Here is a 26553-nt window from a genome sequence, read left to right as displayed (position 1 = left end):
TATTATTATTATTATTATTATTATTATTATTATTATTATCCAGACATTATTGGACTACAACTCTCATCGTCGGGAGTTGTAGTTCGGCATCACCTGGAGGGTTGGGTCACAGGTGTCTCCACCCCTGCTCCGGAAGAAGGGGTAGCGAATGGGACTGTGGCTGAAAGAGAAAAGCTGTGCTCCCCCCCCCCCTTTTGAACACAGTCGCCTTTTAATTCCAGCCATAATAAGTAATGCCATGCTTCCCGTGCTTGAGGTGGAGATATTCTCCTTCATCGTTAGTTGGTTAAGCGACTGTGAAATTCTGTTGGCACATCCTGGAAATTTGCGTAGCCTGCAGGTGAGCTCTTAAATTCTTGTCTCGCTGAACAGGTGAGCCAAGACGGGAAGTCGCTGCTCGACAAGCTGCAACGGCCTTTGACTCCTGGAAGTTCAGACTCCTTAACCGCTTCCGCAAACTACTCCAAGGCGGTGCACCATGCCCTAGATGTTATTCACGAAGTGCTGCATCACCAGAGGCAGCTGGAGAACATCTGGCAGCATCGAAAAGTCCGCCTGCACCAGCGGCTTCAGCTGTGTGTCTTCCAACAGGATGTTCAACAGGTCAGTTCATGGCTCCTAGGGTCGGGAGATGTTCTGTTGCACCACCCTTTTCCTATACGTTGCCTTTGACCAAGAAAAGAAGAGAAGGGGGGGGGAATTAAGAGTTCTCAGCCAGTGTGCTTCGGATCCCCTTTCAGTTAGCCAAGGGCACTATATGCGATTAAAATGATTATTGGTGGTGCAGGTGGCGCTGTGGTCTAAACCACTGAGCCTCTTGGCCTTGCCGATCAGAAGGCCAGCGGTTCGAATCCCTGCAATGGGGTGAACTCCCATTGCTCTGTCCCAGCTCCTGCCAACCTAGCAGTTTGAAAGCACACCAGTGCAAGTAGATTAATAGGTACCACTGCGGCGGGATGGTAAACGGCGTTTCCATGCACTCTGGTTTCCGTCACCGTGTCTTGTTGCACCAGAAGCGGTTTAGTCATGCTGGCCACATGACCCAGAAAACTGTTGGCTCCCTCGGCCTGAAAGTGAGATAAGCTCCACAATCCCATAGTTGCCTTTGACTTGACTTAACCATCCGGGAGTCCTTTACCTTTTACCTAAAATGATTATTGACAGTTTATTGAAAACCAAGGCCGAGAACAAATATTAAATTTCCAGCTGAGAATGGAGAACATTGCTGCACACTGTTGATGGATGGGGATATTTGGCACTCTCTATACAGTAAGCCATTAGTGCAGAAAAGAAAATGGCGGCCGATTCTGGCTGAGTGTTTAGAGGCCTACAACCTGAGAATCTTTTGCATCCTCATTATACTTTCATATTGCAGAACATGCACGTGAATACCGTACTTTCTGAGTTGTGTGCAGATGCAGCGGCAAGGCATGTATGAAGGCAGATTTGGTTTAAATTTAAGGGACATTATAAAAACAAAAAACACACCTTCGCTTCCGCAGAAGGCCTCGCGTTCCTCTTCTCCCCAACCTTTCTCGGAGCAAGTAACTAATTTGTGTGTGGGAAATTCCAAGCACGCTCAGCTGAAGGAAACCGGGAGACTTCCAAAAGGAGGGTGAATATTAAAGGACTGAGCTTAAACTTTCAGTGAGGTGACAGTTGATTCCCGGCCAGGTGACACAAGAAAAGCCTAGTCAGATATTTTGCATTTGGTTGAAGGGGGAGATCACACGCAGAAACACACACCTCTGTTCGCTCTTGGGGATCTGGTGGCAGTAGAAACTCTCTACCTCTCAACACAAGTTAGTGGAATAAATAGGAAGATGGCATAGACAGGGCATGTTTGACTGCTAAGTAAAAGACTTGAGCCACCAGAGCTGGACTGACAGAGGAAGAAGCAGTACTTTGAAAACCTGTCACTGCGTCCTCCTTACCAGCCAATCTCCCAGGACCTTCCAGCCTCTTCAAAGTAAGTGAGGCATGTCTAGGGCTCTCGGTGGAGTATGGAGGGGAAGCCCCCTACCATGCTTATCAGGCAGCTTCAAAAGATCCCTGTAGGGACCTAGTCCCCAAGAACATTTGCTGGCGCCACGCAGCCTCTGACAATTATAAAAATGACTGAGGTGACCCACTAACCTGAAATGCCTCCTTTCCTCGTTCCCTCCCCAAGCCTCACCGGCTTTCGTTTACACCAGGAGCCCATGGTGCCTCTCTTCCCTGACAAATAGCTTCTTCCACATCCACACCTGCATTTCCTACTGGTGGATTAAAAGAAGAGAACGGGGTGGGGGGGGGGGGAGGAAAGGAAACGGTTTTATTTTGTCACAAAATTGACAGGTGTAATTTTGAAAGTGGCACCGCTGTCATATCATTTGATCTGCACATACCAGTTTGTTGAAAGCAGCGGTTGCCTGTCATCTGCATCAGTGACTATCAGATGAATTAGGGTGGCTTTGAATCCATCAAAAATTGACCTCCCGAGGAATGCAGAGACCCAGAGTGATTTCACTGTTTGGGCAAAAGTGTCATCTGTCGTAATGTTTTGCCACTTTCTGCTCCCTTGTCTACCCTACATGAATTCCCTAGGTGTGAGAGTTTCATATCCTCCTTATACACACACACACACACACACACACACACACCCCACTTGAGCAATTTTTATCTGGCATGATAGCTCACCAGATTTTAATCAAGTTTGCCCTGCATTCTCACTGACTGCAAATAGGTTGCATCTTCTCAGCATGTAGGATTCAGCAGAGATGATAAGTTCTTCCAGATCTAGATTTCAAGCACCGTACCTTTTCGTCCTACAGCCAGGGACCTGTAAAGTAAAAAACAAACAAACATGAAACAGTATGCAAAATAGTTGAAGCTTAAATTGTACGTGATGAACAAGCTTCATTTCGCAATGGGTTTTTCTGCTGCCTGGTCCCTAAGCAAATGATGTCATCTGGCTCCATGTTGTTGGAGAGCTAATGTGGCTTAGAAAACTAAATATAAGTTCCAATAGCTATTCAGGAAGCTGCTGAAGATGCTCATAGCAAGGATATATACACGCTCATTAAAAAAAACTGCATCCGTTTCTTTTGAAGCAAGGGGGAATTCTTAGGTGGAAGAATTTTGGGGCAGACCAGGGAGACCTGCTCCTGATCTCTTTACGATGTTGATTGGTTAGGAAATTCTGAACCAGGGTTAGTCAGAACGCCTACAGCAGCCTTAACAATGATTTAAAATGCCAGCGGGAATTTCGGCATGGCTCTTTCAGACACTCCTGACCTCTTAACCATGGTAAAGAGACCAGGTACTTTATTTACATTTGCACTAGTCTTTTTGAACCGTCATGTAAAACCGCATGCTCAGTTCAAAATTATAGTGCATTGTTTGAAGACATTCTTTCTTCCTTTGCGCGGAACTGCTTCCTTTGTTCTTCATTCTTCCTCCTTCGCAGACCTGCAGTGCTCTCTTTTCCCCTCTAATTTGAACAATGGTTGAACTTCTGGCTGGTGCTCGGGGCTTTTGCTGTAGCCAACCAGGAAAGAATTTGTAGAATGAATGTTTGCCCGAAGGCTGTATAATATCTCTGACTAATATAAGCAGAAGCGGTGTGTCTGATGAATGAGGCTTCGCTGTGTTTGCAGACTCCAGGGTGGAAGTTGGCTCTTAACGTTACATGCGATTCCTGAAAATATTACTTGGACGGGCTTGAATTAAACTTTGCTTTTAAGGAAGAGCTCTCCAGTTGCACTGGAGCCTGCCAGTATGATGCATCTGTAGAGAATTTGTGGAGTAGGGGAACATCTTGCTTTTGTTACCGTCTTAATTGCAATAGCATTGTGATGTGTCTGTTGGCTTCAGATCCGAGAATGTTTAGCTGCTGAGTAGATTCTGATTAGTAAAAACTTTGGGACTCCGATGTGTATTGAAAGCAGAGTTCTTGCCCGATGAGGCAATTAAAGCGCTGCATTTGATGGTTAGACATACAAAACAACATCTCAGGATAAGATACAGCTCTCCTTAATTTCACTGGTTTTCAAACGTGACGCCTACAGGGAACGCTTTGTCTGAACTTGTCTGCCAAGCAGGCCTTGCATATAGACCTTGGAGAGTGCAAAGGATTTTGGGGGATGTTGTAGTGTGCACATTTAGTTCACAAGAGATATTTTTGGGCAAGGCCTGCTACACCTTGCCATCACTGTATGCAAACGGTGTGTACATTTCAAACGGCAATTAGTGCATCATATCAATAGAATGGGCGAAGTGGGCACATTTGCCCAGTGTAGGTGGCCACAACAACAAACTATGAGATCTCTTAGGAATAATATGGACATTTTATATGGATTAGCAGTTATGCAGTTAGTACTCGATGGTGCCATTGCCTTTTTGCTGCTTCACAAAGATCCAGCTCTCACTCTGTGCAGCACCTATGTGCCTTGGTCAGGCCACACCTGGAATGCTGTGTCCAATTCTGGGCACCACAGTTTAAGAAGGATGTTGACAAGCAGGAACGTGTGCAGAGGAGGGCAACCAAGATGATAAAGGGCCTGGAAACCAAGCCTTATGAGGAACGGTTGAAGGAGCTGGGTATGTTTAGCCTGGGAAAGAGGAGGCTAAGAGAAGATAGCCATCTTCAAATATCTCAAGGGCCATCACATGAAAGAGGGCCCAGATTGTTTTCTCTTGCTCTGGAGGGTAGGACTTGAACCCATGGCTTCAAATTACAAGCAAGGAGATTCGCACTAAACGTCAGGGAGAACTTACAGACAGTAAGAGCTGTTCGGCAGCGCAACAGTCTCCCTCGGGAGCTTGTGGTCTCTCCTTCCTTGGAGGTTTTCAAGCAGAGGTTGGAAGGCCATCTGTCATGGATTCTTTAGCTGAGATCCCTGCATTGCAGGGGGTTGGACTAGATAACCCTTGGGGGTCCCTTCCAACTCTACAGCTCTATGATTCTATGTAATTGAGAATCCTAGCATACAGTGGTACCTCGCTAGACGAATGCCTCACTAGACGAAAAACTCGCTAGACGAAAGGCATTCGCTAACAAAAGGGTGACTTGCAAGACGAATTTTCCTATGGGTGCGACTTGCAAGATGAAAAATTTTCGCTTCCCCCCCCCCCGTCAAACAGCGCTTCCCCCGTCCGTGCTTCACAAGACGAAATTTTCGCTAGACGACAGCACTCGCAGAACAAATTAATTTCGTCTTGCGAGGCACCACTGTATTTGGGGAATTTTCAGTTACGGAAAGTACATTTATTTGATTGATAGATAGCTAGATTGATTGATTGAAGTTCCTGCCTTTCAGGATTATAGATCCTCCCAAAGCAGCTTAGGAAAAATCAGTCATTGCCAGCCTCATGCCCTCCAGATGTTTTAGACTATGGCTGTGCTGGCTGGGGACGGTAGGAATGGCAGCCCAAAATATTGGATTCAGCAGCTCAAGCAACAACTAACCCCATGGGAAATATTTTGCTTGCTTGGTTCTCAAACCCTCCAAGGAACATCTCTCCTTTTGGAGAATTGACAGTCTGAGGTGCAGTGCTCATTATACTGTCTGCAGCAGCTTTTTGCATGGCCAGTTGGCTCACTGTAGAGTTTTGAGAATATTTTATTTTTATTTTTTACATCACTGCAGACATTAGCCAGAGAATTGCCACCAATCTGTGTGGTGAACTTGTGTAGACAACCACTTTGGGGATCATTTTTAATATAGCTTCTATGCAGCTTTTTATTATGTGCAGAGGCCCTGGGCCAGGATTAATCTGAGTTGGGAGTTTTAATAATCACTAAGCTTTAATTTGATTTTTACTTGGCTTTTATTTGGATTTCGCTATAGACGTATATACACAAAATGTTGCCTGTCCTGGTCTTTTGGGATATTGCGGGGAAGGAATTTAGATACGCCACAACAGCAGCTAGGTTATTAATAGCCAAACACTGGAAAACGCAAGAGATGCCTACGATAAATGACTGGCAGATGAAGATGTTTGAATACATGGAACTTGCCGAGATGAATGGAAGGATCCGCGACCAGAAAGAAGGCTGGAAGAAATGTAGAGAGTATTTGAAGAAGTATTGTAATATATAATGTATCCTTATGGAACTGCAGATAGGTTTCCGGTAACATATATGATTTAATTTTTGGACAGAATCAATCGATTTTCTTTTTATTAAAACTTAAGATTAGAGAAGAGGAACCTGCTATAGGAGATAAGTGGACAATGCAGCTCAGACTGAGGGAAGTCCCCATACAATGGAAAATAGCAATGAGATGGATTATGAAATTTTTGTGTCTGTGTTGTAGAGTTATGTTTGTTGTTGTTGTTTTTTTTAATGCAATATTTTTTTTTAAAGGAATTTAGATAAACCGGGAAGTTTATATGGTTAAATTGATCTGCCCTCTTCGTTACAGCAGCAGTAGATGCCATTTGAGCATATGTAAGCATATAATTGGGATTCCTTCATGCTGATGTTTTCTTGCAGGTGCTGGATTGGATCGAAAACCATGGAGAAGCTTTCCTTAGCAAACACACAGGGGTTGGTAAATCGTTGCATCGAGCCAGAGCGTTGCAGAAACGCCATGAAGACTTTGAAGAAGTGGCACAGGTAGGACTCACCCATGAGATGTTCATTTTAGTATGTTGAAACTTAGCTTGTAAAATAATGTACTGCAAGAAGAAGAAGAGTTTGGATTTGATATCCCGCTTTTCACTACCCGAAGGAGTCTCAAAGCGGCTCACATTCTCCTTTCCCTTCCTCCCCCACAACAAACACTCTATGAGGTGAGTGGGGCTGAGAGACTTCAGAGAAGTGTGACTAGCCCAAGGTCACCCAGCAGCTGCATGTGGAGGAGCGGAGACGTGAACCCGGTTCCCCAGATTACAAGTCTACTGCTCTTAACCACTACACCACACTGGCAAGCCTTGGGCGGGGGGCGGGCGGGAATGAAACAGTTTGGAATTTTGGCTGATATATCATGCGAAGAGCAGCAGTCCCCAGAGCTGGGCGATACTCTGATTCATTGTCTGAACCAGCATGGCGAACTTTTTGAGCTGCCGATACATCGCGGCTCCACAGCCGCTGCACCTCAAACCAAGAAGTTGCACCTGACCATGATTTTAAAGTTGGCTTCTGAATCCTGGCTTGTTTGGGAGCCGTTAAAAGTAGTTCCGTGAACAGGAAGCTACAGCTAACAACATCACAAGCAACCTAGCGCAAAAACAGATCTGTAAATGGCTGATCATCTTTATTAAGACAAAGATTTACTTTTGTGGTCCATTGAGTTTAATCAGCACTGTTTGTGTTTCAAGTATGGAGCACTGGAATTCAGCCAGGAATTCGGCCACTTCTGGAGCTCCTTTCTTCATGCTTGATGTTCATGGTGGGGGTGTGGAAGAACTATTCATCTAGGATTGTGTGCCATTGGCATCCACTCAGTTAGGAAATAGCTGTTGTCAGTGGGTTCTAAGTTCTGTGCGCCTGGTCTGTTTCTTGTGTTCTCCACAGAGATTTGTTGGTGTACCGTATTTTTCCAGATTGCTCGGCCACCTTTCAGAGCTGACCCTCCCAAGGCAAACATTGCAAACACTAACAATTCTTTTTTATTTATTTAAAGAATTTATTGGTATTTCCACATTATACAACAAATAAAAACATACACATATAAAAACAATTACAAATAACAAAAACAAAAGAAATGTATACATACCTAACACCGACGCACACAGGAACACACCAACTAATTATTATTTAAATCTTATTTCCAATCTTAATTGGGGACTTCCCCCGTTCTCTCATCTGCGTTCAGTTCTAATTTACTTTAGTAACTTTGTAACTAATTTATCTACATTCACCATTCTTAATTCAAAACCAATCACATCCTATCTTATCTCCATTAACTTATTAATAACCATAATAACAAAACAAATTTCATCTACAGTACTTCTTCTGTACTATTTTAGCCTAACAGTATATAACTAAAGCCACTTAAATTAACTGATTTTGCTTCAAATGTCCAATTTTTCACGTTGTTTTAGATATTCTTTAAATTTCTTTGCAAACACTAACAATACAGTCGTACCTGGAATCCGTCCCAGAAATCCGTTTGACTTCCAAAATGTTCAGAAACCAAAGTGCGGCTTCAGATTGGCTGCAGGAAGCTCCTGCAGCCAATCGGAAGCCACGGAAGCCCCATTGGACATTCAGCTTCCAAAAATAGTTCGCAAACAGGAAAAGTTGCTTTTGGGTTTGCGGCATTTGGGAGCCAAAACGTTCGAGAAATAAGCTGTCCGGAAATCAAGGTACGACTCTAATAGATTACAATCCCTAATGCTGCAATATAAAAATGTCAGCCGAATAAAACACTATCGATATTAAAAAGTATAAATAAAATGTATAAAAACAAGCAGGGTGGAATAAAAAATAGAAACAGCAACCAGGAGCCCTTTGAATGTTGAGCAGCTGTGCCATGCGTTGGATACAAAAATTTAGAGGAACTGAACAAAGTTAGCTATGAAAATGACAAACTTCAGTGGATCTGGTGCTTGTGGGTTGTTGTTGTTTTGGTAAACTTGGGGGAATCTCTTCCTGCGGATGTGTTGTAAGATTATGGTAGAGATTACCGTATTTTTCCATGTATAAGACTAGGTTTTTTTCCTGAAAAAATAATGTCAAAAATTTGGGGGCATCTTATACACTGATACATCTCCCCCCATTTTCTTAAATCAGTCCCCCAAAATAGGGATAGTCTTATACATGGGGGCATTTTATAGACGGAAAAATACGGTAAATCCCTGCAGAAATTTCCCTTTTGCAATAATCCTTGCCCTGGTTTTTCCTATAGAATACATACACCAATGCAGACAAGCTGCTAGAAGCAGCCGAACAGCTGGCGCAGACAGGAGAGTGTGACCCCGAAGAGATTTATCAGGCAGCACACCAGTTGGAAGACCGGATTCAAGATTTTGTTCGGCGTGTAGAGCAACGCAAGATTCTCTTGGACATGTCCGTGTCTTTTCACACTCACGTTAAAGAGGTAAGTAAGCCGCAAAGTGTATACTGTCAATGATAGTTCTGGGACCATAATTTAATGTAAGCCCGTTTCAAACTGGCTTGGGCAAGGATGACTTCAGATTTGATGGAGTCCTTGCAAACTGTCCTCTGGCGGACCTCCTCTTCTGACTGTGTGCTTTGGCAAGCTAATGCCTAAGTCATATTTCCCGGAGCTAGGGGACTCGTTATTTTTATTTATTATGAAATTATATCCCACATTTCTGCAAAAGTACCCAGGCTTTGGCTTGGGCAAAGTTGAGACTGTGCAAAATACGACAAATATGCAACCTAAAAGTAAGTCTAAGTGAAGCCTACAAGCAAAACCCATCAACAGTTAAAAAACGAACAAACTGATCACACAGTGGAAGATTGGGAGTTGTGGAACTGCAGTCGTTTCCCTCCGCTGGCTCTCCCAATATCTTTTGCCACCCTTAACCAGGGTTACCTTTGAACTAAGATTTGAAGCCAGGTTCTGGATCTGCTTCCACAGTTCTGATCTCGGATTATAAGTGTGTCGGGGAGAAGAGAAGGCTCTCGGCAGAGGAAGGGCCTGGCGCTTTTCACAATTCCTGCCTGACCAGGATTTTCAGCTCGTCGTCAGACCCACTCAGGCTCTTAGCGCTTGTGTTTTGTTTTATCCGTTATGTATTTGTCAGCTTCTTGGTGTGGGCATTCACCCCGAAAAGCGGTCTGAAGGAAACCGTTCTCAGCAAGCTCATAAAACCTACCATTGCTTGAGGTAGTTTGAAGCCATGCCATTAAGTTTGTAGCATATATCTGCTCATCTTCTGGCATAGAGTATGAATCTTCGGTGCAGGGCTGACACAATACATTTTCTTTTTGCCTGAGGTGAAGGCCAAGAACTCTTTCATTCCATGTGCAGAAGTCAGCTGGACTGACAGTTGAATGTTACTTCATTTTTGTTGACAGAAGAACATTCCCCCCCCCCCCCGCCGCCGAAAGCAGGCTAGTTTTGGATGTGCAAAGCAAGGCGTGTGGCAGCTGCCTCACTCTGCCTAATAGCAGAGCTGGCCCCCACATAAGTGAAAATCTCGGTCTGTGTTCTTAAACTCCAAAGTCAGTTGTTTTCAGCAGCCTTAATCATAGGGTTTACTGCATTGAAAAAAATGTAGTTTCCCTTTTTCCAGGAACAAAATCATTGTTCCCGTTGCTCTCTTGTGCTTCGTGAGTTGCAAATCAGGCCATTTTTGAAGTTCAAATGTTTCCCCTCGGCACTTGAAGCTACTTTCTCTTACCTCATTACATAGCAACTTCCTGTCTGTCGTGTTCTCACCCCTGCTATGGATGTAACACGCAAATGGCAAGCTTGGCTCTGAATCAGAATGGCTTTTGTTCTGAATCAGAATAGCATTGCTCATATTTGTTTGCCCCAGAAAGTGCCATCTATCTTTCCATTATTCGCGAATGGCAATCTCCACTTGGAGGCGGGAAGGTTTCTCCGTCGTTTGTAGGGGGGGGGGAATGTTTTCAGTTGAATTTTGTTTTACGGTGTCCATTTATGCTGTATTTGGGCACGTGTGCATTCACATGCATGCAGCATCTGTGTACAGTGGAACCTTGTGTTACGTACCGTCCTCCTTGTTATGAGCTCCTCTAACCCGGAAGTAGATGCTCCCAGTTGCGAACTTTGCCCCAGGATGCGAGTGGAAGCTGTACGGCGGCGGCGATGGGAGGCACCATTAGCGAAAGCGCGCCTCATGTTACGAGTGGTTTCGGCTTAAGAACGGGCCTCCGGAACAAATTAAGTTCGTAACCGGAGGTACCACTGTGCATAGATGTGTCCGTGCATTCCTGCAGACTTGGGAGAGAAAAGCTCGATTTCATTCTCAACTAAAAGTAGATGTCTGCCTGTGTCCATATCTGTTAGTGTTTGTTCTAAGACATAAATTGTTCTTTGGTTCTGAAAGGGCTTGCGACTAATTCTGGCAAGAAGGCATTGATTGAAAGGAGCTCGTGCCATGATGAAGGTCACCTGCCAGAAGGATCTTAAATAAAACCTTAAGATGTACTACTTGAGTAAAAATCGGAAGAGGCTTTGATGGAGGATACAATTAGATGTGATTCATAAACGTTGGGAAGCCAGCGCAGATGTATTGGAATGGTGCCTAGCTTTCCCCCAGTGCAAAGAAATAATACCCTGGCTTCAAACCTGCCCCCTCCAATTTCTCTACATCTATTCCTTGTCTTAGTTGTGGCAATATTCCATGGTGTATTAAGGAAATATTCGATCTAACCTACCAACAGTGCAGCTGTAATTTAATGTGAATTCCTGGTGCTGTTTTTAGCAACCCCTAAGATAACCGGAATGAGTATATTGGAGGTGGATCAGGGAAGCTTAGGTTCAAATCTCACTTCAGCCATCAAGTCCACAAGGGGATCTGGGACCAATTTGTCTGTCTCAACCTAACCTTCAAGGTGATCGGTTGGCAGTAGGGGGCAACCCAATGCTGCTTTGAGCTTTATGGAAGAGAAATGGGATACAGGTGTGGTTGATAAATAACCAATCGGTCAGCAGGCAGGAGACAGAGAGGAGGATATGATGCCCATCTTCAAATATCTTGAAGGCTGTCACATGGAAGATGGAGCAGGCTTGTTTTCTCCTGCTCTGGAGATTAGGACCTGAACAGATGGATTCAAGTTGCAGGTGAGGAGATTCTGAATGGACATCAGGAAGAGCTTTCTGATGGTGGGAGCTGTTTGACATGGAGGTTTTCAAGCAGAGGCTGGGTAGCCACCTGTCACGGATGCTTTAGTTGAGATTCCTGCCTTGCAGGGGGTTGGACTAGATGACCCTCAGGGTCCCTTCCAACTCTACAATTCTAGGATTCTATGCATATTAAGTTGTGCTGAGCTGAGGTAAGGCGTGTGAACTCGTTTGAGTAACCATAGTGGCATTGTTCTTCCTGCTTGATTGCAGGAAGATGGTTTTGTGCCATAACAAGGTATTGCAAGAAAAGTGAGAGCACCCTGTGGTGTCATTGGGAAAGACGGCACTTGGATTCCACTGACAATATCCGAGGTTGGTGCAGAGAAATCACCATCTCCTCCAATCAGCAAGGTGCAGTGGGAATTGCACACGGAGCTTCCCACGTTGGCGAGGGCGGCCCATCCCGTTTTTGCCGCCTGAGGCGAAACGAGAAGGTGCCACCCTGTTTGCCTAATATTCATAGAATCATCGATTTGTAGAGTGGGAAGGGGCGCCGAGGGTTATCTGATCCGATCCCCTGCAATGCAGGAATCTCAACTAACGCCCCTGCCAAAGCCTCACTTAACAGAGTTGCGCGACCAGGTTCTGTTGAGATCTTACTAGCGCCTCAGTCAGGCTGTGTGAGGACTTCGTGAAATTTCACAGGATTCTCGCCAAGATCTTGCCAGAAGCCGTTGTAGCTGCGTCTCCTCCTGCAGAGATGACCCTTGGATTCTGTCTCCTGAGGCGGTTGCCTCATGGGTGGGCCAGTCCTGCGCATTGGCAACAACCGGATTAATAGTGGATGCTATTCCCAAATGTTCACAGATTTGTGTTTCTTGGGGTGTTCGTATGAACCAGGCCCCCAAATCCTCGCCTCAGATTTGGAAAGTGAACCTAACTTCACAAGTAACCTCCTACTTGACGCTAATATTCGTTGAACGATCAGTGGCCCCAAATCATAACCTGGAGGCAAAAGTTCAAAGCATTTTTGTGAGCAGGCTCACAAATTGATTTAAACCCAAAACCCAAAGAAAAAAACCCTGGCCTTTTGTGGGTTGTTATTCTTTCAGCTTCGGTGCTCCAGTGGATTGTGAACTGAGCATCTTGCAACGGGTCTGGCTCTGCCTTATGCCTGTAGTTAGGAACTGGGTGAGAGAGTCATGAGCAAGATGAGTAGGAAAAAGGAGTCTTGTTTACAGCAACAGTTGCTTGGACGGAAACCCCGGGGAAGGGATTAATGGCAGAAAACCTTCGGCCATTTCCCAGAGTGCCGCTTATCAACATTCCCGGAGTAATGCAAAGTCGGGGCGGGAGGTTGTTCAAAAGGTGCTTTGAGTAATGTCTGCATGTGTCTGCGCTCATAACTTTTTGACTGTCAGCCGTACAAATGTGCATTTAAATAATTCCCTTTCCTCCAATGGGAAAAGCTGGAATGAGCACTGGCCAGGTGTTAGCGCAGCGGTGCCAAAGTGCAGGGAACAAATCAACCCTGTCAACTCTTTTGTGGAAGATTTCAGCAATGGACCCATAAGGGGCAGTGCCTTAATATTTTCTTTTCGTGGCGCTTGGTACACCACCCTCCTTGGTGTCTTGTGAAATGAGCGTCCAAATACTTTTTGTGTCAAACTGCCTGTAGAGTTTAGAAAGCCATGTCAACTACTTTCTCAGTCGTTGGTGCAAGTGTCTTCCTCCTGTTTTTCTGCAAAAGTCCAGACCGGATTGGAAGAATAGAGGCCTTTCTTGGCATTAGATGATTAGCAGGCATGTTCCAAAAAAAGTCTGAAGCTTTCGCAGTCTTGAGAAATGAGACTTCACTGCAGAAAGCTAATGCAGATTTATCGTTTGCTTTTCTTGCCACATTTTCTGTGTTTGTGTCACTCGCACACAATGAATCTCGTGCGATTTAACAGACGTACGATCAGAAGGGTTTTTAGCACTTAGAGAAAAAGTGCTGTGCCAAACACAAAGCGGTCTTGTTTCTCAGTCCACTTTTTTGGGGGACATTGCTCACCTTTTGCTTTACCCTAAAGATGCAAATGGGAAACCGGAAAAGGCACAGCACTTTTGCAACGTCAGAATAGTCAGGGTGCAAGACTGCCACATGGAACAAGTGTCCGCTCTCAGATTCTTTATATCAAACTCTTGAACATTGAGGTAGGGGAAGTAACTCTGAAATGAATCTTAAATTGCTTTAAATTCGGATTGCTTTCTGGTGCTTTGATTCCTGAAAAGAGATGGCGGTATTGTGCAAAGTATTTGGTTACACGGTTTTACGAACAGGTAGCATGCTCTCTCAGCAAGGGCAGCATGCAAATTTAATTAATTAATAATAGCTCAGAATCTTTGCAGCCTCAGAAACGCAGTAATGTAAGTCACACTGTCTCAATATTGCAGGTGGAGGGCGGGGAACTGGAATTGAAAAGCACTGGCTTGCCTGAGGCTCCATAATGTGTTCAGACTGAGGTGAAATTTGAACTGGGAACTTTGTCTGGCTCGCACCACCAGCTGTGAGCAAGGAGTCTCCAGTTTTAAATCTCAGCTTTTCCTGAAGACTCACTGGGTGACTGGAGGAGAGTCGCTGTCCCCCCCCCCCCACTCCTCTCCCATCTGCGGCACAGACTGAATAATACTTGGGGGCTGTATAAATGCTAAGTAGCATTATATTCACATTGCAACCAATTTTCCGTAAACTGCCAACGGGGGGGGGGGGGGGGGTGGGTGGGAAACCCAATTTGTTTCCTGGTTTGTTTTCTTCAAGCAGCCCATGGGGCTTCTTTCCTTGCTGATTTCTCTCTGTCTCCCCCCCCCCTTCCCCCAGCTCTGGACGTGGCTGGAAGAGCTGCAGAAGGAACTGCTGGACGATGTCTATGCGGAGTCGGTGGAGGCCGTGCAGGAGCTGATCAAAAGGTTTGGGCAGCAGCAGCAGACCACACTTCAGGTGACGGTGAACGTTATCAAGGAAGGCGAGGACCTTATACAGCAGCTGAGGTAAGAGGTTGCCTTCCCTGGAAAGAGCAGCCCTGCGTTGTGTTCTGTCCTGTTCCTTCTGTAACACGCAACGGAGTGCCTTCCATCAGCTTCGGCTGGTGGCCCAGCTGCGCCCCTTGTTGTAGATTCATTCCCCGTGTCTGCAGTCATGGGATTGTTACCTATCACATGACGGTGTATGTTTTCATTCCACAGAATGGGAAGTGACGGAGACAGGGTGTTTGTGTTACTGTGTTCCGTGAAGTGGGACTATTGTCCTTTGTTCTCTCTCTTCGCTGTCTGATGCTAGAGAGAGGGAGCCATGTTGCAGTGCTCCGTGTGTGTCTATATGTAAATAAAGTAGATTAGCCAAAATGCTGAGTTGCTGAGGTCTGTTTACACATGCTCCACCCCCGTGCGCAGCCGCGGTGCTTTGTCCAGCATCCTTTTCAGCCAGCGACCGGGGCTCCGGAACAGATCCTGGTTGCAAAACGAGGTACTACTGTAATTAGAATAGGAAAGATCTCTACACATCTGATCAATACAGTGGTAGCTCCCGTTACGAACGGCATCCATTCCAGAGGCACAGCCATATCCCGAAAACTTCGTAACTGGAGGCGCCCTTCTGCGCATGCACGCAGGGCGAAACCCAGAAGTATACACTTCCGGGTTTGTTGCGGCCGTAACCCAAAGATTCTGTAACCTGGAGGTTACCCAGCATGAGGTACCACTGTACTTTCTGCACTAAGAAATGCAAATTGACAGACCCTGTGCCCACCCTGCCTCTAGGGACAGACTTTGGTCTTTCAAATTCCAACGGCACCCTGTGAGGGCCCAACATTTTGTTCCCCAACCCACCTCCCTCCTTCCGGTTCTGCTCAATTCAGTACGTGATAGTTGTGGCGCTGAAGAATCCTGTTAGTGTGCTGAAGAATCCTGTGCTAGACACCCGAGCTCTTGATTCCTCAGCCCTTGAGGAGACGTGGAAAGGGTTTCCTGAGGGAAGAGAGTTTGAAAACCAGTGGCAAGGGCTGGCTCTTCCACTTCGACTCAGCAGGACAAGGAGGGCAGTGGAGACTACTTGTTCACGTACACATGTTTCCTTTCAGGTCCTGTTTTCCTACTTACAAGTTTTTCTCCCCCCTTTTTAATAGGGATTCTGCCATCTCAAGTAACAAGACCCCCCACAACAGCTCCATCAATCACATAGAGACGGTCCTTCAGCAGCTGGATGAGGCCCAGTCACAGATGGAGGAGCTGTTTCAGGAGCGCAAAATAAAACTGGAGCTCTTCTTACAGCTGCGGATATTTGAGAGAGACGCCATTGATGTGAGCCTTCAGTTTATTGATTCCCCCCCTCCTTTCTCACCTGAAGGGTGGGCTGGTTTTAAAATGGGGAGTTTCACTAGAAGAGCAAAAAATATGAAGCTGTTGGTTGTATCCTCTGATTGATTTGGTTTCCTTTAACCCTCCCCCCCCCCCCAAAAAAGAGACAGGACTGGGTACTTAAGGATTGTAATCTCAGTGCTAATACAGACAGTTATAGCCCTGGGAAAGTTCGATCTATTTTGCTGTCAAGGAGTCTGAATTTACAGCCAACCCCTACCTGTTTTTCAGGAATATGGTGTGAATGAATGAATATATCTGTTGAGACGAGAGAGAGAGAGAGAGAATATAAGTACTGCTGGTTGCTTTGTCATTTATCTGCTCCTTTCTCCTGCGTACGTCAGTCTCTTAAGTTTCAATATATTTATGTCTCCATGAGTACTGCTGATACTCCATATGTTTTAGTTTTGGAAAGCTCCACGGACATATTGAATGAAAATAACTGGGTACTGAACAAAGGTGCAAAAGAAGAACTTACTTTTTTTTCCCCAATGAGAATTTATTGGATTTTAATAATAATAAACATACACAAAATACAAATACAAACACTACAAAAATACAAAACAAAATACACACCAACAAAACACTTATTTATCCATCCTTATCCTTTTTATAATCCTAGGTTTGGGACTTCCTCACGTCCTCTCTTCTGCGTTCATTTCTAATCTTCTTTAGTAACTTTGTAACCTTGTAAAATCTTCTTTCTTACACCTAATCTTAATCTTACAATTATAATCAACATATCTTAAATAAAATTCCACATCACAACTTCTTATATCCTCTCTTAACTTAACCAAAAGAAGAACTTACACCCCAGTTAACAGTGGCCCATTAAAGTACGCTTCCAGCAGAGTTAAAGATTAAATGCAACAGAAAAACTGACTTGGCTAAAGCAGGGCACCAGGAGTAAAGAAAAAAGGCTTTTCTAAACTGGAGTTTAATTTACGTAAACAAAGTAAGAACTCCCTGTAAGTTTCTAGCTTCTTCCAGAGACTCTGTTAAACTAAATACAAACACACTTTATCCCCCCAAAAAACTCTCACTCCCAGCCTCCAACATTCCCCACAACTCCCAAAGCTAGGAGCACTAAATGCTTTGCAACAGAGCCTTATATACACAGAGTAATGCCTATGCTTCAGCCAATTAAGAACAAAACACTGGTACATGTATCTTCTATTTCTTAAACAGACAGTACTGACATCAGACCGGCTCAGGTATAATTTTAAACCCAACAGGACATTGGCAGTTGTTCATTCTATTGTTTTAAATTGCAAGCACAAAACCTTTAATGCCATGCATTGTGCCGCCGCACGCATTCGGACCGCTGGGCATTTTTAAACTGGTTTTAGTTCAGTTCCTCTTTCACAATCCATGTTCAGAAACTGTGAGTTACATAGATTAGAAGAATCTTTATTTGCATCAGCCACTAGCCATAGCAATAAAATAAAATAAAATGTACTGAAGATAGAGGTGAAAACTTAACTATAGAAAATACATTTGGGGAGCTTACATCAATAATCAAATAATAGATCTTATTCTAATTGTCCCTGCTAAAAACCTCTGAGCAGATGATCCCCCAACCACATACTCAAGGCTTCCCATTAAATCCATTTTAAAACTTCACCTGCGGCGAGTGTGAAGTCTGTCTTCCTCCATCCGATATCAGTGTTGCCCACCGATTCTGCCTCTGTTCTTCAGTTCATGTCCCTTCATTTGTGTTCCAGCCAGCTGTTGAACATACAGATAGATGCCTCTGTCCTCCTTCCAAACATTGACTGCAAACTAAAGTCTTCTCACTATGAGTTTATGAACAGCCGCTTTGAGATAGATGGCTTATATAGATTTCAGGTCTGGTTTTCATTTGTCAGCTTGTAATCAGCCTCTGTCCTTTAAACTGTCCAATCTGGGTGCTCCGTGGAACTTGTCTTCCCCTCGGAAGTGAAGTTCAAAACGTCTCTTACAATCTTTTAGTGCCAGCAGTCTGATTCCAGTTCAAGGAGATCCCACCTTTTCCAATACAGTTTCTCCTGTCCCAAAATGCTACCCAAGGTCTAAAAGCTTCTCATTGACCCATCAACCCCTTTCACAACATTGAGACCTTAGTCTTGTTAACTAGACCTGCACATGAAACGAGAACCTCCCATCTAATAATCATTTTCTGATATCTAGGCTTCTTTGAATACAATTCCCATAGTCTTTGGTATTCACACATACCACCATGGCTACCAACTCCTGCCAAACATGCTCGGAAAAGGACAACGACTTGTTAGTGACTTCTTACATCTCACGATGACGGTCTCCTATTCTCGGGATTCAATGGCCACAATGTTTACATCTCTCCAGTGTACCTGGATTCTCATGTGGGTTCCTTAGTGCTCTTGATCCCCACCGCCAAGGTGTTACAAAAAGCAAACTTGTCCTTGGAGAGTAGACTGCTTTGTTATTTTTTTTTAAACCAAGTGATTGGTCCATTGATGCCTTTTGAGTTCCACTAGATAGCCACACGCTTTGTTGTTTTTACTCAGTGCGCTCGGTGTTCTCTTCTTCTTCGCCCGCTTTAGATCATTTCAGACCTCGAGTCCTGGAACGACGAGCTCTCGCAGCAGATGAACGATTTTGACACCGAGGATCTCACCATCGCTGAGCAGCGGCTCCAGCACCATGCGGACAAAGCTTTGACCATGAACAACCTGACCTTTGATGTCATCCACCAAGGGCAGGATCTCCTGCAGTACGTCAATGAAGTGCAGGCCTCTGGTAAGATGCATGTGTCCCACCTTAACCAGGTTAATGGATTTATAGAGATTATCTGAGCTGGTTTAGGGCACCTAGAGCTCTGCAGACTCTTGAACTGAAAGAATCTCGATGAGAGAATTAGGACGCATCAGGTGGCGCACATTGGAGGAGAAAACATACCTTTTATTTACCTTTATTAAAATATATTTCATTATGGATTAACACAGGCATAGGCAAACTCAGCCCTCCAGATGTTTTGGGACTACGATTCCCATCATCCTGTTAGCTAGGGATGATGGGAGTTGTAGTCCCAAAACATCTGGAGGGCCGAGTTTGCCTACGCCTGGATTAACACATATTCTATTTTTAAATATAGACAGCCACGGTCAGGGCTTTTCAGTTGAGCGGTTTCGGCTACGAAGCTCTGCCCTGAATAAGTTCCTGGCCTGACAGCAAGATGAGCGCCGCAACCCCAGAGTCACCTTTGACAGGGGTCCTTTTTTTTATTTTTTACCCGCGCTTGTCCAAATCCAATTTTTCAGGCACTGGGGCAGGCACCCCCAAACTCAGCCCTCCAGATGTTTTGGGACTACAATTCCCATCATCCCTGACCACTGGTCCTGTTGGCTAGGGATGATGGGAGTTGTAGTCCCAAAACATCTGGAGGGACGAGTTTGGGGATGCCTGCACTAGGGCTATGCACCCACCTCTAAAAAGGCATAAACTTGAGATACTGTGCACACAAATAAATGTGCATGGTAAAGTCAAGACACTGAGAGAAAGAAGTATTGGGAAGTCTCAAAATAACTGCTGCAAAAGAATGGGAAATGTTGTAATTATAAAACTGAAAACTCAAGAGAGGGGCGGAGAAGTGTCGCTGTGTGATGCTGTGAAGGAAATTCAAACGGTACCTGTGTTTGCCAAGGTGTCATTTGCGAACGGTGCTTACAGGTGTCGAGCTGCTCTGTGACCGAGACGTAGACATGGCAACGCGAGTTCAAGACTTGCTGGAGTTCCTTCACGAAAAGCAGCAGGAATTGGACCTGGCGGCTGAGCAGCATCGGAAACACTTGGAGCAGTGCGTGCAGCTGCGCCACCTGCAGGCCGAAGTCAAGCAGGTACGAGGCGGCGCTGTGCTACGTGCCCATCTGTTCGGTACACAACCTTCTTCATAAAACGGTCACGGGGATGGCGGTTGTACAAGCCTGTTTGAAGAAGCAGCAACCATGACACAACAGCAGTTCGTGTTAATCATTCCACTCTCAAAATCAAATGCCTTTCTGGGTCTGCGTCCCTCCCCCACAAGTAACAAAATGCCATATTGTTCTGTGTGTGGCAATATTTTTTTTTAGTCCAAAATTGGGCGTGCTGTACACAGATGTTCAATGCGCGGGGGTTAAAAACGAAGCTGCCTGAACTGCCAATCTCTCCCCCACCCCCCAAAAAAAGCTCTTAATTTTTGGTTCAGAAAATAGGGGTCATCTTATACAGAAAAATACTTTTTTATGTACAAAAACATGTATCCATAAAAGATACAGGAGTGGTCTATGGTAAGCTGCCCCTGTGCAAGTTCCATCGAAATGAATGGGAATTGTAGCATAGATGATGATGAATATTTTTTAAATACCGCCCTTCATCCTAGAATCACAGGGTGGTTTACTGTATGAAACCACAAAAAATGGAATAGTGTAATAACAAACAAAGCAATACCCCCGAAACAACACCACCACCACAAATAGTTTAAAAGGCAATAGATTGTTTAATTAGCCGGAGGTTTGGGAGAAGCGAAGTGTTTTCACCTGGCGCCTAAAGAAACACAGACCTCTCATTTCTATAACTGAGCTATGCTGTCAGCCAGCGTGGCAAAATGAAACCAGAGGCGACTGGCTAGCCACTGTTAGAAGCAGAAGGTGGTACAGTATTCAGCTGAAGCTGTGGCTTTCAACCAGTGTGCCATGGCACCCTGGGGTGCCTTGAATGATGGTAGAGGGTGCCGCGAGCAACACTGGCCTCTGTCCCCCTTTCCTTCCCTCCTTTCCTCTGATGCCGTCTCATGTTTCTGCCTCCCAAAGGCTTGCACGGCTGTTTGTTGCAGCAGCCCTGGCTACAAGCTCCCCAGGCAAATGGTGCCTCTGGGGCTGGCCAGGGTGGCGCTGGTTGCCAGGAGCTGAAGCAGCCACGGAATAGGCAAGGAAGTGGGTGAGGGAGCCCAGCCAGTCAGTCTGCCAGCCCTTGCTGTTGGGAATGGACAAATACCGGTAAGTGGGAGGCTGGGCAAGCAGGCTGGCCTTTCTTGTGCTTGCTGTGTGCAAGGCCTGCCTGCATAGCTGTCAAGTATCGGATTTGAAAATGAGGGATCAGCAGCCTCACCTATCCCGGGGACAGTCACATGTCAGTGGTGGGCGGAGCCAGAAGCAAAAGTGGGCGGAGCAGCAATGTAAACTCCAAGCGGCCTCAGGCTCGGAGCGAAGCAAAGAGGAGGGCAGCCAGCAAAGAGGAGGGCAGCCATGTGCTATGCACAATGGAGCCCCATCGTCTTCTTGTCTGATCCCATCAAAACAGGACAGGAAGCAGCAGCTGCTCAAAGGCAGCCAGGCTCCGCCCGTCAGCTAACCCTATTGGCCGGCTGAGGGGCTCGGCGGCAATGGATAGGGGCTGATGCAGGGGGAGGAATACACCCCCCTGTAAGCACGGGAAACGGCTCCCACTTGCTTTGAGGGCTGAGGCTTTTCTCTCCAAGTAGGCGAGGTCTTCCCACCCAGTCCCTGGCCAGCAGGGGAGGAGCTGCTTCCATTAAAAACGGGAAATTTAAGGGAAATAAAAAATAAGGGAGAGCAGTGGGAAACTGCTTAAAATAAGGGAGAATCCCGGGGAAAACGGGATACTTGACAGCACTGCCTGCCTGGGAGTTGAGTGCCCGGTGCTGAAGGGGAGCCTTTCCACCATGCAGGCGTGGCAGCGCCCACTGCTGCCTCCCAAGGCAAGGTGCTGGCCTCACGCTCATCTTTGGCTAATCTCCGCCGGGCCGCTAAGGCTGGGGGCGCCCTCTTCCCAGGCCCTTGTGGGGCAGTGTGCGGGGGCACCTCTCTTTGGGGCAGACCAGGGTAGTGGCGGCAGCTGCCCAAAAGACTCACAAGGAGAGGGGAGGGGGCCGAAGGAACCCTCCACAAGGGAGGGTGTTCGGGAAAAGGGTGAGAGGCTGCCGGCTCCGCAGGCAAGGGGTGACATAACTGGGACCCTGAGCCCCACAGGGGTGCCGCAGAAAGAACGTAGTTGGTCAAGGGAGGCGTGGACTTGAAAAGGTTGAAAATCTCTGAGCTGAAGAATTATGACAGTGCAACGACTTTTAGCTGAAGTGATCCCACAGAGATCGGCCTCCGTCCTTAAGCTTTATGTTGGAGCTGTTCTCAGCAGATTGCTTTGTATGCATCATGGCACCGAAATTGCCTTACTCTGCTGCTTAAATTGCTGCTCCTAATAACTGCTGGGATATCACTGTATCTCATCTTATCCTTCCTGCTAAGTCTTTTGGTGGTGTTTTTAAAAGAAAAGTTTACTTATCAGCCTGCCAGCTTGAGCACTCAGGACATCTGAACATATATGCAGCTGATGCATCTGGTAAATTTTGCCCCCGTTGTCAGTATTATTATTATTATTATTATTATTGTTATTGGCATTTTGATTTTGCCTTCCAGCAGATGCGTTTGAGGCAGCTGACAAAAGCTAAAAGTCATCAATATAAAATAAAAACCAAATGCCAAAAAGCAGCAGCAACCATTACTACCCTCTATGAGAGTAATCTGTATGGAAATGCACTATAAGCTTCAACATGGCCAGCATAGTTTCCATGTTTGCTCCTTCTCGAGAAACTTCCTTCACAGGGGCTCTGTTGGAAATTTAGATTAGGAAATTAGATGGAGGAAATTTAAAATAAAATAGTCAAGTGTTTCACATTTGCATTGTCTCATAGATATGTTCCATATGTATGCTGATTTATCTCAGTTGATGTGCTAAAAGTTCTTAAGTTATTGTTTGTATTGTGAATTTAAACATATTAAGGAGCTGAGGCCAAAATAGTTCTTTTTGCCCTCTTTTATCAATTTGCATGAAGATGGATTGGTGGAATTTACTCAGAAAATACCAGTGAATTAGAAAACGCCCAAACCGGATACATTGATCCCAATTCCGTAATCTTCCCAAGGAAAAGGATTCCTGACTTGAGTTTCATCTCTGCAAGTCTTATTTTGTAAGCCCTTTGGGGGGTATTGGGTGGGAAGCTCTTTTTTATCTTTCGACATAAGTGACCTTGATGCAGAAATGCACATTTCATTCTTAAGCCAGGAAGGAAGATGTCTTGCTGTTTTTCCTCTGAGATAGAAAAAGCTTTGCAGCTCAGCAGGTGTTCAACCAGACAGAGAGAATCGCGTGTTTTGCTGTTTGTTGCGTTGGCTTCCTGCGGCACTTGATCCTCAGTTCCTTTAGCTAATGACCGCGACTTCCTGCCAGATTTGCTGCTGCTGGACTGGGGGACAGAAGGATACTTTCTTAGTGGTTACGCCAAGCTTTGGCTTCGCTAAAATGGTGGGTGGTACGAATAATCTGATGAGACATGCATTACTATTTTTTAAAGTTTGCAGGCGGTTGATAGTTGAACACTTTGTATTTCTGGTGTTACATTTCCCTGTGTTCTTTGTGCCCTTTAGAGCGTGTCCCTAACTTTACCCTTTAAGGCTCACGATTTTTACAGGCATAATTTCTTTTGAATTAGGTTTCTTCTGCATAGTCAAGGTAAAAGAAGCCATGCTCTGTAAAAAAATTAAAAAAAAAAATAGTACGGTGTCTGTCTTCCTAGGACGTTTTGCCAGACAGTTTATTTTTAATGCTCATCTTACTTTAATAAAGTACATATCTGCAGTTGGTATTTTATCTCTTATCAGAAAAGAATGCAGCTACATACGCGGGTGCTGCTGTGGTCTAAACAACAGAGCCTAGGGCTTGCTGATCAGAAGATCGGCGGTTCGAATCCCTGCGACGGGGTGAGCTCCCGTTGCTCGGTCCCTGCTCCTGCCAACCTATCAGTTGCAAGTAGATAAATAGGTACCACTCTGGCGGGAAGGTCAACGGCATTTCCGTGCGCTGCTCTGGTTCGCCAGAAGCGGCTTAGTCATGGTGGCCACATGACCTGCAAGCTGTACGCTGGCTCCCTTGGCCAATACAGCGAGATGAGCGCCACAACCCCAGAGTCGTCCACGACTGGACCTAACGGTCAGGGGTCCCTTTACCTTTACATGTTGAGCTGCCACTAATAGGAATGTTTGTTTTCCACATAGTGCTGAGTTTAACCAAAGCATCCATTAACAGGACGCAATGGGATTGATCTCCTTGGTTCTTTTTAATCTTCCTTTGCAGAGAAAAGGGCTCTGTACTTTTGTGATCTTTATTTTAAAATGGTGGTCTCTGTAGCACTTGGTCCATTATTGTGTAGGTGCATTGTGCTTTCAAGATCTAGTGCGGTTGCCACACTTCCAAGGATGAAGCGATCAGGTGTGAACCCACCCACCCTGTTCCACCTATTCCCTTGCACATATTCTCCCTCCTCTGCTAGGGCACCCTGTGGTATTGAAAAATTGTTAACCCTGGCCCATGATGCACCTTTTAGAATCCTGATTAAATTTCCGTTCGTAGCAATCAAATATATGGTAAGCCAGGATTTGAGGAGGTGGGAGGAGGGATGGGAGTCCACAGCCCCAAGACTCAATCCCAACCAGGAAGTATGCTGTTTCCTCTACGGAAAAGAACAGAAAGCCAAAGTATGTTTGATAATAAGCTGGTGAATGCTGAGCTTTGGAACAGTCTGATGTTGGCACCATCATTAACATTGCAGCGTAAAACAAACTCCCCCATCTTTGAGTATTTCTCTTTAACAATAGGAACATTTTCAGATGTATTGCTCTAGACCAGGGTTTCCCAAACTTGGGCCTCCAGCTGTTTTTGGACTATAACTCCCATCATTCCCAGCTAGCAGGACCCGGTGGTCAGGGATGATGGGAATTGTATTCCAAAACCAGCTGGAGACCCAAGTTTGGGAAAGTGCTCTAGATGTAAAGAGAACGTTCTGAACCAGCGGTTCTCGAGCTTTTCCCCCTCTCTGGGCCACGCTTTCAGAATAAGAATTTGCTTGCACCGAATTTTATGTTGTTAAGAAGTACATTGGAAAACCAAAAGAAACAACTCCTAGCAGTGCTTGGTTTATATTATAACATAGAGCACAACTACTTTATCATATGATCGCGGGACATCCAGAAAGTATAAAAGAATGCAGCTGCATAAGAACATGGATCATTCCCAAAATATAAAGATAAATGAGTCTTATTCAGCATACTGTTAGAACGGTGGTCCTGGATCATGACTGGGATTGTCTTCTGTATCACTTGATGGCAGTGCTCTCATTTTGAAAAGACACCCATCCATATTCTGCAAATAAATAAATACTCTGGATACCATACTGTATTATACTATATGGAAATGTTGAAATGTTTGCTTTTCCTGGAATCGTCCTGCTACCCCCTTTGAGAACCACTGTCCTAAGCTGTGCTCTCTTCTGCTGCGTTTCAGGTACTGGGCTGGATCCGAAACGGAGAGTCCATGTTAAATGCCGGATTGATCACTGCCAGCTCGCTACAAGAGGCTGAACAACTGCAGCGCGAACACGAACAATTCCAGCATGCAATAGAGGTAAAAGTGTTTTTGGCTATTACTCTCGACTTTGCAGTCCAGCAGAGCGTGCAGAGATACCTTTCGTTCTCTTTTTGCACATACACTAGAGCAGGCTTCCTCAGCCTCGGCCCTCCAGGTGTTTTTGGCCTACAACTCCCATGATCCCTAGCTAGCAGAACCAGTGGTCAGGGATGATGGGAACTGTAGTCTCAAAACATCTGGAGGGCCAGGGTTGAGGAAGCCTGCACTAGAGGAACAACTCGGTTTATAATTTAAATTTGCTGGTTACTTCATGGATTGTGTGTCAGATTGATTATGTTTAAATCTCCAGATGCCAGTAGATAGCTTAAGAAACAAGGCAGTCCTTGTCTGATTTTTCACGAGTCTGTTGCTAACTATCTTTTACACGCGAGGAGAGGTGTTAGTCAAAACGCCTGTTTGGCGCTTGATGTGTATCAGCCAGCAAAAAAAATGACTAAGGTATTTGTCAACATGGCACAACGACCTATGAAAGGTTCCTAAAGATGCAGAAATAGTATTTCGGCTTTTGCTTAGTGAAAGTCTTCATGCAGAATGTCCCAGATTCAGTCCAGGTCTCCAAAAGACTCTTTTGTAAAATGCTGGAGAGCCACTGACAGACAGTCAATGTGAACACAACATTGAGCCTGATCGCTTGTTAGTCTGACTCTGCTTAAAGCAGCGTCCTCGCCTTCTTACGATAGCGCCAGCCCTCAGCAGGACAAAATGGAGACTAAAAAGTTTGTTCATAAATTTGATTTCCGGTTACCTCTTGAGCAGCATTTGTGGCTTTCGCTGTGCCTTTCACCGGCTAGAATTCATTGCTGAAAATGCATTAACCAAGAGATAGTTCATTTGCTATGGGGGCATCCTCATTTTCCATTGCTAAATGCCACACACTACCATGAAGCAATAATGTGGAAAGCCCTCGTGCCACTGCTAACGTGCATCTTAATTTAATGTGCTTCTTTGG

General features: G+C 45.2%; 1 protein-coding gene across 3 annotated transcripts in view; it reads left to right on the top strand.

Annotated features, from left to right (window-relative positions):
• TRIO (trio Rho guanine nucleotide exchange factor) overlaps positions 1-26553 on the top strand; it is a 258906-nt gene that overhangs the window by 108426 nt on the left and 123927 nt on the right. For all 3 annotated transcript variants that reach the window (XM_033154381.1, XM_033154382.1, XM_033154383.1), the window contains exons 9-16: positions 373-603; positions 6479-6601; positions 8838-9029; positions 14575-14744; positions 15878-16052; positions 18671-18866; positions 19797-19963; positions 25461-25580. In XM_033154381.1, the coding sequence (XP_033010272.1) occupies positions 373-603; positions 6479-6601; positions 8838-9029; positions 14575-14744; positions 15878-16052; positions 18671-18866; positions 19797-19963; positions 25461-25580 (1374 nt within the window). The remainder of the gene's footprint in view (positions 1-372; positions 604-6478; positions 6602-8837; positions 9030-14574; positions 14745-15877; positions 16053-18670; positions 18867-19796; positions 19964-25460; positions 25581-26553) is intronic.

Source organism: Lacerta agilis, chromosome 7, assembly GCF_009819535.1.
Source record: "Lacerta agilis isolate rLacAgi1 chromosome 7, rLacAgi1.pri, whole genome shotgun sequence".
NCBI lineage: Eukaryota > Metazoa > Chordata > Lepidosauria > Squamata > Lacertidae > Lacerta > Lacerta agilis.
Note: the sequence above shows the minus strand (reverse complement) of the source record. Positions and strands in the feature narration are given on the sequence as shown.